The sequence below is a fragment of the Protopterus annectens genome, chromosome 3.part1 (genome assembly GCF_019279795.1).
Source record: "Protopterus annectens isolate FY-2018-M chromosome 3.part1, PAN1.0, whole genome shotgun sequence".
Lineage (NCBI taxonomy): Eukaryota > Metazoa > Chordata > Ceratodontiformes > Protopteridae > Protopterus > Protopterus annectens.
Window position 1 is genome coordinate 1,154,665,084 of NC_056732.1, and position 13,269 is coordinate 1,154,678,352.

At 38.4% G+C, this 13,269-nt stretch overlaps 1 protein-coding gene across 1 annotated transcript in view; it reads left to right on the top strand.

The window, feature by feature from the left end:
* FAM135B (family with sequence similarity 135 member B) overlaps positions 1-13,269 on the top strand; it is a 2,319,882-nt gene that overhangs the window by 1,809,324 nt on the left and 497,289 nt on the right. Inside the window, exon 14 of the mRNA XM_044067284.1 lies at positions 10,753-10,844. Within this exon, the coding sequence (XP_043923219.1) occupies positions 10,753-10,844 (92 nt within the window). The remainder of the gene's footprint in view (positions 1-10,752; positions 10,845-13,269) is intronic.

Below are 13,269 nucleotides of genomic sequence, written 5' to 3' on the forward strand. Positions count from 1 at the left end.
TAAAAGTGTTAAATTATAAGCTAGCAACTGATAACATTAACAATCATCCAATTAAAGTAATAATTTCAGTATGTAAACTGAGGGACAACTGAATTCAGTCTTACAAAATATTTTAACCACGGACTTATAAGAACAGAAAAAAAGCATCTATTAGGTCAAAACACTGTAAGTATATGCATCATAAACACCATTACAAAGATCAGTCATCTACAATGCATTTTAAGGTAAAGAACACAACATAAACCTTCTGCAATGAGTTATGTCTTATATAAGAAACTAAAAATAAGTCAGTATAAATCAGTTCATGAAATCTCAACAATCAGTCAAACTCCATAGTAGAGAATTGAGTCCCAATTGCTTATCAGCAACTTTGTAACACTAAATATCCCATCGGTGAATCATCTTGGTATTCAGAATAACTGAATAGTCCCAGAGATCACATCTTCCATCAGTTTTTAATAATTAATGCCTCCTGCCTTTGTATTTGTCCAGATTTAACGAAAAAAGTAATTGCTTGGAAGTCAACCCAATACTAGAAATAATGAATCTGTGGATCATCTTCCATTTCACTAGGCAAATTATGCATTGATTTTTCAGTCTCCAATGTTAAAATTGTGACCTTTGTGTTGTGGGGTAATAAAGTCTTGACTATGAACTAAATTATCCAGTTTTAATTAGCATCATTGGAGCTGGAGGATATAGGGTGGGGAGAATGGGTGTCAGCGGCCAATGCTGATTCACTTATCCTGGGCACGGGAGGATATAGGGCAGGTAGGATTGGTGTGAGCAGCCAATGCTGATTCATTTATCCTGGGCACAGGAGCAGCTGCCTGCCTAATTAAATGGCACTGACTGAAATGTAGGTTTGTCACCAGTAGGAACCAGCTAACTGAGCCAACTCTACATAATAATATGCCACTTGGGCAGAGGGTTGGGGTATGTAATAATTCAGGCATCTCCTCTTGAGCAATGATAGTGGAATTCCAAAGCCACTGATGAGATGCAGTTGGGTTTGGGAAGGGAAGAGTCTGCAGGACTGAAAGACTGATCCACTCGCTAGCCCCTAACTCTTCTTTCTATGGAGTATTAATTGGCCAGCTATGCCATTCAATCAAAAAATGAATTGGCTGCAGGGTCTCATCATGACAGGCTAGCTTGAGTCTTGAACTTAGAAAAGAATGAATGAGACAGTTGTACATAGAAACCTGGATCCTTTGGGCATATCCTGTGGGCAACAGGTTTGAACATTATCTAGCATACTCATCAGATCTATAAATGGTATCATTAGTTTAAGGAAACAAACTTAAGAATAGCAAGATACAACATTCTGAACTTTGCATTTGTTCTTGATGGCACACCCTTATGCCACTGAAAGAATTTAACTAATTGTTGAATTATTTGTTCTAGGAAAACTGCTGTCTAAAAAGACCTCACTGATATCTAAATACACTTTTGACCTTGTCTGCAAAACTGAGAAAAATATCTTGCCTTCCAAAACATGGCAAGACTCAGATCATACCACATTTTATCACAAAGGCATCTTTCTTTGAGCCTTATTTTCTAATTCAAGCAATGTCTGTCCAGTAATACTTTTTTTTTTTTACTGCAGTCACAAAACTCATTAAACTACAAAGCTATCCTAGAAGTGTTAATTTTGGAAAGGTTCATTTGATACAGAGGAACACAATAGTACTAGTTTATAGACCAAATGACATACTATATGACCAGTTATACTGTTATCCTCTTCTTCTGCTCTACTTCGCCTGTATCTAATAACAGTTTATACAGACTTTTCAGCATTTTCTTTTTCATGATCCGGTCGGCGGAGAATATCACTCAGGTTAGCTGTGATATTTTGAAACTCTGATAACGTAGCAGTTAAACAAACATAGTTGTTGTTATGTAGAGCCTGTTGATAGTAGTCTTTGTAGACTCCAGGTCATTACATTCAGGAAATCGTAACAAGTTTAAGTGTGGAGATTTTATTCTCTCAGTTATTGATCAGTAGATCAAAAAAGTCATATGAATGATCTAGTACCACTCCAAATGAGCTTTATTACAGATAAGGTCTTTCATCCAAATACTTGGAGTCTATGAAGACTATAACACACATGCTGAACTGTAGCAATTAAAAACAAAATATTTATTTTTTATATTAGACAGAGAACAAATTAATAAACATGGTGAACCATGGGAAACTTTAGAGTACTGGGAATTGTTATGGCAATTGCGCTTGGATGCCACTAACTTTGTAGATATTAATGAATGAGTATCATTAAATAATGTTTTAAAAATGAATGTAGCCAAATTATAGGTTAATATTTAATTTATTTTATGATTAATTGTATTTTAATATTTTGAACTCAAGGTTGTTTTAAAAAGTTTTTAGAAAACTACAAGTTTTAGAAATACTAATAGTCCATTAATGTTTTTTATCACAACAAAATAAAGTTTATGTTTTTCATGCTAATATATTTCTTAATGGATTTGAAATAAGTGTAATTATTGTCATATGACCTACAAAGTCACATGAGTTTGGACTGTATATAAGCTATGTACAAGACTGCCTTTATAGCTTCTGATGAAGTCCTGAAGAAACATTGACACAAGCACTTAACTTTGTTTTAATAAAGAGGTTTCTGCTTTGGACTGGCCAATGTGTTCATTAATATCACTTTCTGAAAAATAACTTTTCTGTCTCTAGCCTTTCTTTCTAATCATAGTTAATGAGCATGTGTTGTAGACAAAATCTGGTAGTAGACCTAGGCACAATACTGTACCACTTTTACTTGAGTTGTTAATGACACTCTTCTGGAGAGGGATCTTTTTTTTTTCCTGTTTTTGTCTGCTCGATCTCTCAACAACATTCAGTATTGTGCATCATGGGATCAGAAATTAGTACCTGAAGTAATACAGTGGTCTGACATAATTCTTGACTGGCTTGCCTCTTCCGTCTTCTATCACTTCAAGTGAGTTATATCTGAATTTTAGTTTTTGTATCCTTTCCATTTGCAGGGTTTAGTGCCTCAGGTCTTGCTCATGGCCTTTTTTTGTACACAGTGCATAGTCTGCCAACTGTTGAGGTCATAGAAGTGGGAGGAATCTGCAATCAGTCTTACACCGATAATATTCAGCTTGGCTTTGTCTTTACGTGGGGCTCCAGGCCTGATTTTACTACTTCTGAGGATTGATTTGATTCTGTCCTTCAGTGGATGTTTCATAAACAACAAATACTAAACCTAGCAAAGGCTGAAGCCATGTTGTTACATACCACCTTCAATCTGTCTCATCTTCCCCTCATTTCCCTTCTTATACTTTAGAAGTAGAATTATTTGGAATCTGTAGCTCATGTCCATGATCTGGGATGTTACTTGTTGATAAGCTGACAAGTAGAAACATTTGGAATCTGTAGCTCTTGTCCATGATCTGTGTTGTTACTTGTTGATAGACTGACAAGTGGAAACATTTGGAATCTGGAGCTCATGTCCATGATCTGGGCTGTTACTCATTGATAGGCTGCCAATTGGAAACATTTGGAGTCTGTAGTTCATGCCCATGATCTGGCATGTTACTTGTTGACAGACTGGCAAATGGAAACATTTGGAATATGTAGCTTATGTCCATGATCTGCAGTGTTATTTGGTGATCTGGAAGACATGTCCATGATCTGGGGTGTTACTTGTTGATAGGCTGACAACTGGAAACATTTGGATTCTAGCTCATGTCTATAATCTGAGCTAGTGTTTGGTGATAGTCAAATAACTAAGGACCACATGTCATGTAGCTCATGTTCATGACCTGTGATATTATTTGGTGATAGGGTGAATCTGAAGAATTACATGTTAGCCTTCTTCAAGGCATTTTGTACCAACATTAGAATTTATTCAAAAACATGCATCACTCCCTTTCTTATTTTTTTTCAGTCTGTAAGCTGTAACCCAAATGTTTCGATGCGTTGCCCACTATGACTCCATGCAAGTCTGTGCTAGCGTTCATATGCTCATGTAGCACTAATTTTAAAATTTAAGGAAAATTTTCAAATAATTGTACAGTCACAGTAGTAGTCATCAAATCTATCCTCTTAAGTGATTTAAATGGACCCGGAAGTATACTATGAATAGTTATGAGGTAAGTCATAAAAGAAAATAAATTTTAGAGACATTTGCCAGTTGCTTACTGTCATTTTGCAGTTGAATCCTCACTTTCATACCTCAAGGGAAATAGTGTACTGAGATATTAAGCTGTTAGAACACTTTCTTACTCGTTGAACTACAAAGCTGTCCTGGGAGTGTTTATTTTTGAAAGGTTCATTTGATACAGAGGAGCACAATAGCACTAGTTTATAGACCAAATGACATACTATATGACCAGTTACATTATTATCCTTCTGCTCTGCTTCCCCTGTATCTAATAACCATACTGGCAGTAGAAGTCAACAAGATTAGATCGTTTTCCTGAAAGCTGCATTCTCTTGGATCTGAGTATGTAACAGAGGTGAAAATTGTTATGAGAAAGAGGAATAATTCAGACTGTGATTAGTGCCTTGCTCATGTTTGTAGCATTTGATATTGCAGCAGATATTGCAAAATTCCTTTACGAGGAAAAACCGATCCACATTCTAAGCATATTGGCTACTTGGACAATTAAGTAAATGCTTCACCATGTGGAATCAGTATAGGCAGAATTTTGTTTCCGATACCCATGAATTCTACACTTAATGTTGGTAATTTTGTAAAATTGAGATAGTTTTAAGGCAAACCAACAAGGAGATACAGTTCTTCTGAACCAGATGCAGCTAGCTTCCAGTTTGCTATCTATTGCAGTGGGTGCTGTTCGTCTATAAGTATTACAAAAATTCATTAGGTAAGAGAATGCAAATTTCAGCCATAATCCATGATGTCTGATGGAGTGTCTCACTATTACCTTCATTCAGGCTGCATGAATTATGAGAACTGACAATTAATTATATCGTATGACTAATATAATTGATACAAAACAGACTTGTGCACTCTTGTAAGACAGTCTGCTGCATTTTTGGAAGGTATTTTTTAATATATTAGTTGCTATTGACTCTCTTTCAACCTTCTGGTTTAAAAGCCCGCATTTGCACTTGTTTCCCACCTTTCCTGTAACTAGTCTAGTCCAGATACAGATTTGCTGTATTCAGGACTGTTTGTAAGCTTCTGAGTGGTGCCAAAGTCTGCTCTTCAATTATTCCCTTAGACCTGCTAGTTCTCTCCTGTTCTGCACTTTTACTAGCTTATTTGTCTAGCACTTTACCAGACTTCTTGTAGCAATTATTGTAGCACACAAAAGTGCTACCAGCACTAAACGTTCTACAAGGAAACAGCTCCAGTACTTATTATTAATGCCCACCCCTCCAAGTATGTCTAAAGGTCAGTTCCGTGTGCTTTCTCCTATTAACCTGGTGAACTTAGCATCCTAAAGCAATGTAGCAACTGCCTCATGCACACGGACAACCCTTTCCTCTTACCTCCCAACACTCAGACTTGCGAGAGATGCACTTATATATCCAAATTGGAAGCCACACACTCTCCAAACAAGACTGGAATAGCTGGTCAAGAGGAGAAGGTCAATACTTTCACCACACCACATGGAACACATAGACTTCCAGAACACACACCAGCGCTGCCTTCACTTAAAAAACACAAAGCACACACCCACCTTCACGAAGGCTGTCAATAAAAATCTACCCAAACAACAGAGACCTACAAGGCAGAAATGCAGTCTACCAACACAACACAACACTAATCATGAGACAAATAACTCTCCTAAACAGTGTGCCACTCAGCCCCTAAGACAAAACAACATGCCCAACACACTAGTTATAGATGACTCGATAGTGAGGCACACTGATGTCCCACTCACTAGGTTGAATAAATAGAAATAACAGTCAGCTGCCTGTCAGGTGCCAGATTCTGCCACTTAACGCATGCACTCAGGTCCCTCAACAAGAGGTACAAATATGGCTCTGTCATTGTACAGGTGGGTGTGAATGACCTGAGATGTATCTCCCTGGACTACACAAAAAGAGACATGGTGGAGCTCTTGGATTATGTAGCCAAGGCAGGTATGACCCTAGCCCCGAGAAGCATCCTACCATCACCCAGAATGATACCACAGTACAAGCAGAAAATGATTGATTTCAACAATTGGCTAAGTTTCTGGTGTAATTCTAAGGGGATCCAGTATCTGTCTGTGTGTGATGACATGATTGACAGACCTCTATGCTTTGCCAGAGATGGCCTGCATCTGTCACCCATGGGCTTCCCGATACTGGCCAAGGTTCTTGCCACCCCAATAGTGCCTTTTTTAGGTGGTGTTCCAAAGACCAAATTACCACCGTAACAGCTACAAACAAATGCAATCTGAGGGTCATGCTGCTCAATGCTAGAAGTCTAAATCTCAAAATGCACTCGCTCGAAGCACTTCTTAAAATGGAGAACATCGACATTTGTGCTGCAACAGAGACCTGGTTCAAAGCAGCAGAATGCACCCCTGCACTGCCAGGCTATAACTCATTCCACACCTTTCGGCCCCAGAACTTGGACCGAACTCCAAAGGCGGTAGTGTTTCCATGTTCATAAAGGATGCGCACACCTCCAGACTGGTAGCCCAACATAATGCATCAAAGATACTTCAGGTGCAGCTAACATTGGGTAAGACAGCGATTCAGGCTGTAGCCTGATATAGGTCCCCAACCATGTCCCAAGACTCACACTCCATGTTCCTAAGCACCCTGGAGAATATTATGATCCAACCTAACACTCTCATACTGGGCGACTTCAACTACCCCTCCATTAACTTGGAAAAACTATTCATGTACCAATACACTTGCCCAATGTTTCCTGGAATTCATTAATTCCAATGCCCTGGACCAGCTCATTCTTACCCACATTCGAGTTAGCAACATCTTTGACCTGGAGCAACATCCTTGACCTGGTCATTACTAACATGGGCGACCATTGCTCTACATCAATAGTCAACTCCTTCCTGGTTAGATCTGACCACAAATTAATCACCTTAGAAATCCACACCCCTCCCCCCACAAAGGTAACCACCATGAAAAACTTCTCCAAAACTAACTTTGGGCTCCTAAAAACAGAGGTGGCTAACTTCACGGCACCCATGCAAACAGAGAATAGTTGCATGACCCCCAAATCATACACCAATGCTCTGTACGAATACATACAAAATGCATGGATCTCGCCATACCCAATAGAACCAAGATGGTCTCCTCCAAAAAAGGAACTTAATCTGGTGGTCTCCTGCCATAAACAAACTACAACAGAAGGAGGAAACTGATGTGGAATAAGGTGAAGTCCCAAGAATGGAAAAACTCCCTTATCAGCCACAACAAAAAGTTGATATCCCTCATAAAATCCTCTAAAGTTAGCTATAAAAACAGAATTGCAGCAGATAGTAAAGACAACCACAAGGCCTTCTATAGTTATGTAAAGAATCTCCATGGCAATACCCAGATTTTCTGTGAGCTACTGCACAATGGTACCTCCTGTACAGAGCCAACAGATATTGCCAGTATACTGGCCGACAGATTCAGTGCCAACTTTACCCATCACCCCCAAAGGATCACTCACAATACCAGTAGATTGCCAGGCACCCAGAATTACTGCTACACAAGTTAAAACAGCACTGTTCAAGGCCAATAATACAGCTTCTATGGAACCTGACAATATCCCTGGCTGTGTTCTACATGAACTACAGAGTGAACTGGCACCTCACCTGTGTGCCCTGTTCAATCACAGCCTCACCTCAGGCTTTGTCCCTACCAAATGTCACACTTCTACAGTCAGCGCTCTCCACAAAGGACGAGTGACTACAGACCCTAGGAACTAGTCTGATATGCAAAGCTATGGAACACATCATCATGGACCTAATAAACAAGGATATAGGGAATCTCCAAACTCTGGATCCCACACAGTTTGGTTTTCTGAAGGGTAGATCATGCCTGCTCAACCTGGTCGACTTCTTTGAGTTAGTCACCAGAGCTGTGGATGAAGACAATGTGGTTTATACAGCCTACCTTCATCTGGCCAAGGCCTTTGATACCATTCCCTACTCAGGAATTATAGAAAAACTCACTAAGCTAGGCAACAACCCCTATATCACTAGGTGGGTTGTAAACTGGCTCACAGATAGAACCAACAGTGTGAAAGTAGCTGACTCCAAGTCAGACTGCTGACCAGTCACGAGTGGAGTCCCACAGGGTTTGGGCCTAGGTCCTCTCCTGTTTTGTACCTACTTCTCTGAAGTCCAGGCCAACACAAAGGGACTCTGGCTGACAAAGTTTGCAGTTGTGAGCTATTATTAACTCCCCAAGTGATGTTGACATCCTACAGAAAGGCCTCACTGAGACCAATGACTGGTGTCAGAACCATGGCCTTAAGTTCAATGCCAAAAAATGTGTCATCATCCCCTTTGGGAAAAAACCTGGTTCCAATGAATTACCACATTGATGGTAGTCCACTGAACACAGAAAGCATTAAAAGAGATCTGAGAATACAGGATGACAGCAACCTCTCTTTTGACCACCACATTTCCACTGTGGTCAGAAAGCCCTTCTATGTGGCACATCTCATTACAAAGGGTTTTGCATCCAGGAAGAAAGAGGTCATTGTCTCCCTCTACTCTTCCCTCATAAGGCCAGTCATCGAGTACAATGCCCCATTTGGCATGTTCCTCACTAGACACCTGCAACAACTGGAGAGGCCACAAAAGTACCTCACAAAGAGGTTACTAGGCCTTAAAAATGTGTTCTATATGGACAGAATCAAAACACTCTTACTATTCTCTGTCTCATATCACCTACTTAGAGGCAATCTCTGCTTCACTTACAAAGCCATGTCTGACCCAGCTCTGTTAGAAATGCTACATCTAAAGAAATCCCAATTCCTCCACACCATGTGCTCCAAGAGTCCTCAACCTCATTACCACAATCAACAGAACATGGTGGAGGGACAGGTTCATAGCCCAGAGAGTGCCCTTGCTATGGAATAGACTTCCCATACATGTCAAACGGAGCACCTCACTGGCCCTCTTCAACAGAACTCTTGATGAATGGATGGGGAATAGAAAATTCAACCCGGGGATCACTCCAGTGGCTCCACTCGACAGATGCACTGGGAACTAAGGTCGGGTGGCACAATGCCAGGGTAATCCTATGGGCTAGGCTTGAAAAAGCTCCAGGGCCACTAGCCTAGTACACACCTATGAACCTATGAACCTAAACTGCATTCTGCTGCAAAACAGAAAGGGCTCTTTTGACCAGTTTGTTAAACTAATTTTTTAGGGATGCCACATGTTCATTATTCAAATTAAATAACTTGAAAATTGTAGTGTACTAGCAGGAAATGTTGTCAGAAACCAGTAGCACAGAGCAAAGCCATTTATGTATGTGCAGCCTTCAGCCGCAGACATCACAGTGATGGTCGTCTTATTTTTAACAAATGTCTAAAGCACATCAGACTGACATGAATTTCTCAGTAAAGGAAACAAGTGAGGGTGAAACCACAGATATGCCAATACTGTGACTTTTACCTTACTTTTATTAACTAACACTTACTCGCACCATGTTTTTATTGAGCCAGCTAGTATCACCTCCACTGTTTTCATCATGGACTGAGCAGTGTTTTTTCCTTACGTCTTCATGACAGCAAGTGAATTATAACTGTTTTATAAACTTTGTCTGCCAAATGATACTCAGACACCTAGGCCTACATGCAAACATGGGCACCCAGTAAAACTGGCTGATACCTTAGTCTTAGAATTTATTTACTTTTTGACTTCTGGGTCTTTTCTCCCCGGAACTCTGCTGAAGAGGTGTCTTGCATGGAGCAGTCAGAGCATCCCAGCAAACAATCACAATCAATCAATCAATCAGTAAATAAATTAATATGCTGGGAAAGGGTCTGTTCACATTTTCTTTATAGTTGTCATAGCTGAATAGCTGAAAACACTGATTTCAGTACTATCACAAGTTCTGGCTTATTTGAAGCTTTAAATATTTTGTGGCCCTGTAAGCAGGTTGCAGTCAGCTAAGAATATCTTTGTAACTATGCCATTAGAATGACAATTAATTGCATTCAAATATTTTATGATCCTGCAAGCAGGTTATAATCAACTCAGTACATCTATATGATTAAAATATTGGGACAATGCAGTGGTGCAGCAGTAGCATTGTCACCTCACAGCAAAAGGTTCTTTGGTTTGATTCTCGGCTGGCTTGTCTTCTGTGTGGAGTCTGTATGTGCTCCCTGCATTTGTGTGGGTTTCCTCCAGATACTCCATTTTCTTCCCACATTACAAAGACATGCATCTGGAACATTTCTCCCTGGGCCTCTGCTGAAATTTGGCTTCGTTCCAAGTCGGACTTTACCAGTTAACAAATGTTAAATAAATATGCTAACATCAGCTACTGCAATTTTCTAAATATCTAACCACACTACTTAATTTTCCTTTGATATATATATATATATATATATATATATATATATATATATATATATATATATATATATATATATATATATATATATATGTATAAAATGCTTTCCTCTTACAAATACATTTATAGGTACTATAGTTTTGTAATAATAAATTCTAGTTAGATGCATGCAGCCAACATAATATGCCAAGTTTCCAGAAATCCATTTTTATTTCTCTGATGAAATATTGTTTATAATTCTGAAACTGTGTATTGTCTGTTTTCAGGTAATAGTGCTGATTTACGACTTGTGAAAACATTCATTGAACTTGGACTTCCTGAAGCCAAACTTGACTTCCTTATGTCTGAAAAAAATCAGGTAAAATTATGGTGACATACTGAAATAAGAATTCTGAAAATTAATACAGTGAAAAATGCCTTCCTTTTTAACCGTCTTACATTTTACACGTTGAGAATTTTAGTCCTATTCCATTTTCACTGACATAAAGTACATGCAATGAACACTAATCAGTATATGTTTATAGTACTCTTAATCATACTTCATATGATATATTAAGTCACCGCTACGATAATATAATCGATTGTTTTAATATAGTAGTTTTTACATCATGTGAACTTTCCTTGTAAATATTTCATAATAAATGGAACATTGGTGATATTTTATTTATTTAATTTATTTGACATTTATTTACGAGGTAAGTCTGACTGGGCCAAAAAGTGCCCATTTTCAGCAGAGGCCCGGAGAGAAAAGCTCCACAATCATAGCAATTAAGACATTCCAGTAAGAAAAACAAAACACAGATATTTTAAATCACCAAGTATCATGAAACTCCACAAACCTAGGAATGTAAAACATTGCAGTGAAAAAAACCGACATAGCAGAGTATTTTGTATAATTATACTATTATTAAGGAGACAATCATGCATGTTGGAGAAGGTTTGTGAAGAAACACTTTTAGGGTGATATTATGTATTAAATAGATTGAATTAATATGGGACTAATGAAAGCTGAAACAATTCTCATAAGGAATATAAGCTATTACATGACTGGAGAAAGTGAGGGGGGATTCAGAGATCAGTCTTAGTATGAGAGAGGAGAGAAAAGGAAATAACAAGAAGTATGCAGGGGAGGGCTTCTTCAGATAAAGTAGGTCTTGTTATTAGAGCTGAATAGAAGAATGGAGAGCTGTGAGGTAGGGAGGAAAGGGGAACAAGGTAGAGGAAGGGTCTGCAGATGGTGAGAAAGTGTATATGGTAAAGCAGTAGAAAAAATAGAAAGATAGATACAGGAGAAAGTGTTATAAGGTGTAGAATAGTTCAAAAGAGGTGAGTGAAGAAGAGTGAGCAAGTTCAGCCAGGACTGGTGAAGGAGCAGGTCCATGACTTTGTTAAATATTATTTTAAAGAGCATTTAAAAAAGGGTAGTTTTGGTGATTAGAGGTAGAAAGTTCCATTTTTTTACTACTAAGAACAAGTACAGACTTTTCCAGAGAATTTATTTGGTCTATTTATTGGGAGAATTTGTTTGTCTTCTGATATGTGAGTTCTTTTAGGGAAATGTATGTTGATTAAAGGCATAAGAGATGGACGGGCTAGTGGTTTGTGTATGTAGGAGAGGTGGAGGGGAAGTTCCAGCCAGCTAAGGTTATGCAGGAGATTTAAAGTGATGGGTAATATCTGAGCCATTAGGAAAACTTCCCATGCCTGCAGTCCCTGTTGCATACAGTATCTCTGAATCTAAAATGCAATGAAGTAGTTGGAATTGAGGGTTGGAGGCCAGATTGAATTTTGACAAGAACAATAAGGTTCCTTATGCCAAGGTATTGCCACATACTTAGTTTTAACTTTCTACACTCAAAGAAGGGAGCAATTGTATTATTTACACACGTTACATAGCCAATGTTGATCTTAGAAGCTTGTTATTGCTTGGTGTTAGGCCTATAGTATTCATGCTTTGAGTATGAACATTCATAGTGTGCTGTGCCACTTACTAACTGCTATTGCCAAACTGTATCATTAACATGAATAAATAGGCATATTTGAAAGTCATTGCCTCACTATACAAAATGCATGACCTAAGAGGAGATCAGCAGAATGCGTGAAAAAAATAGAGGGTGGTAGGAGCTGTTGCTTATTAAATGGGCATGTTTCAGGAAAAAACAAAGGATGCTGGCACTGAAGTTTGAATGCACAACTTGCAAACAGTTGCAGTATTACATACACATCTATATACATGTGATGTGTTTAACTGTATCTTACAACAGTGAATCTTTTGCAATAAATCCTCCAACCTGTGAGTCAATATAACACTGACACCACAATAAGGAACATTGCTCTTGGAAATGTAAACATATTACATATTTTGTATTCACAATTACTTTGCCAAGACACAGGCAGCTAAGAATTATAAATCAATCTATATATTTAAATAGGTTAGCTACCTCAAACTCCCTGACAATGAATCATCATGCATATATGTAAGCTACATCTCTTCAGGCTGACATTTGCTTAAATAAGTCTTCACAATTTTTATTAACTGATATTCAGCTCTTGCCTCTTCACTGATCATATGGGGAATTTTGCTAATTTACTTTTATTGTTATTATAGAAACATTTATTTAAGCGCTATTGATTCACACCATTCTATCTAGAGAAACAATGAATAGATGAAATGATATTCAACTAGTACACAATTCTTGAACTATAAAAGTGAAATTCAAACAATTCCTTGGCCCTAACTGGAAAATTGAAAAAGAAATTCTAATGCTAAGCTAAAATGCTAA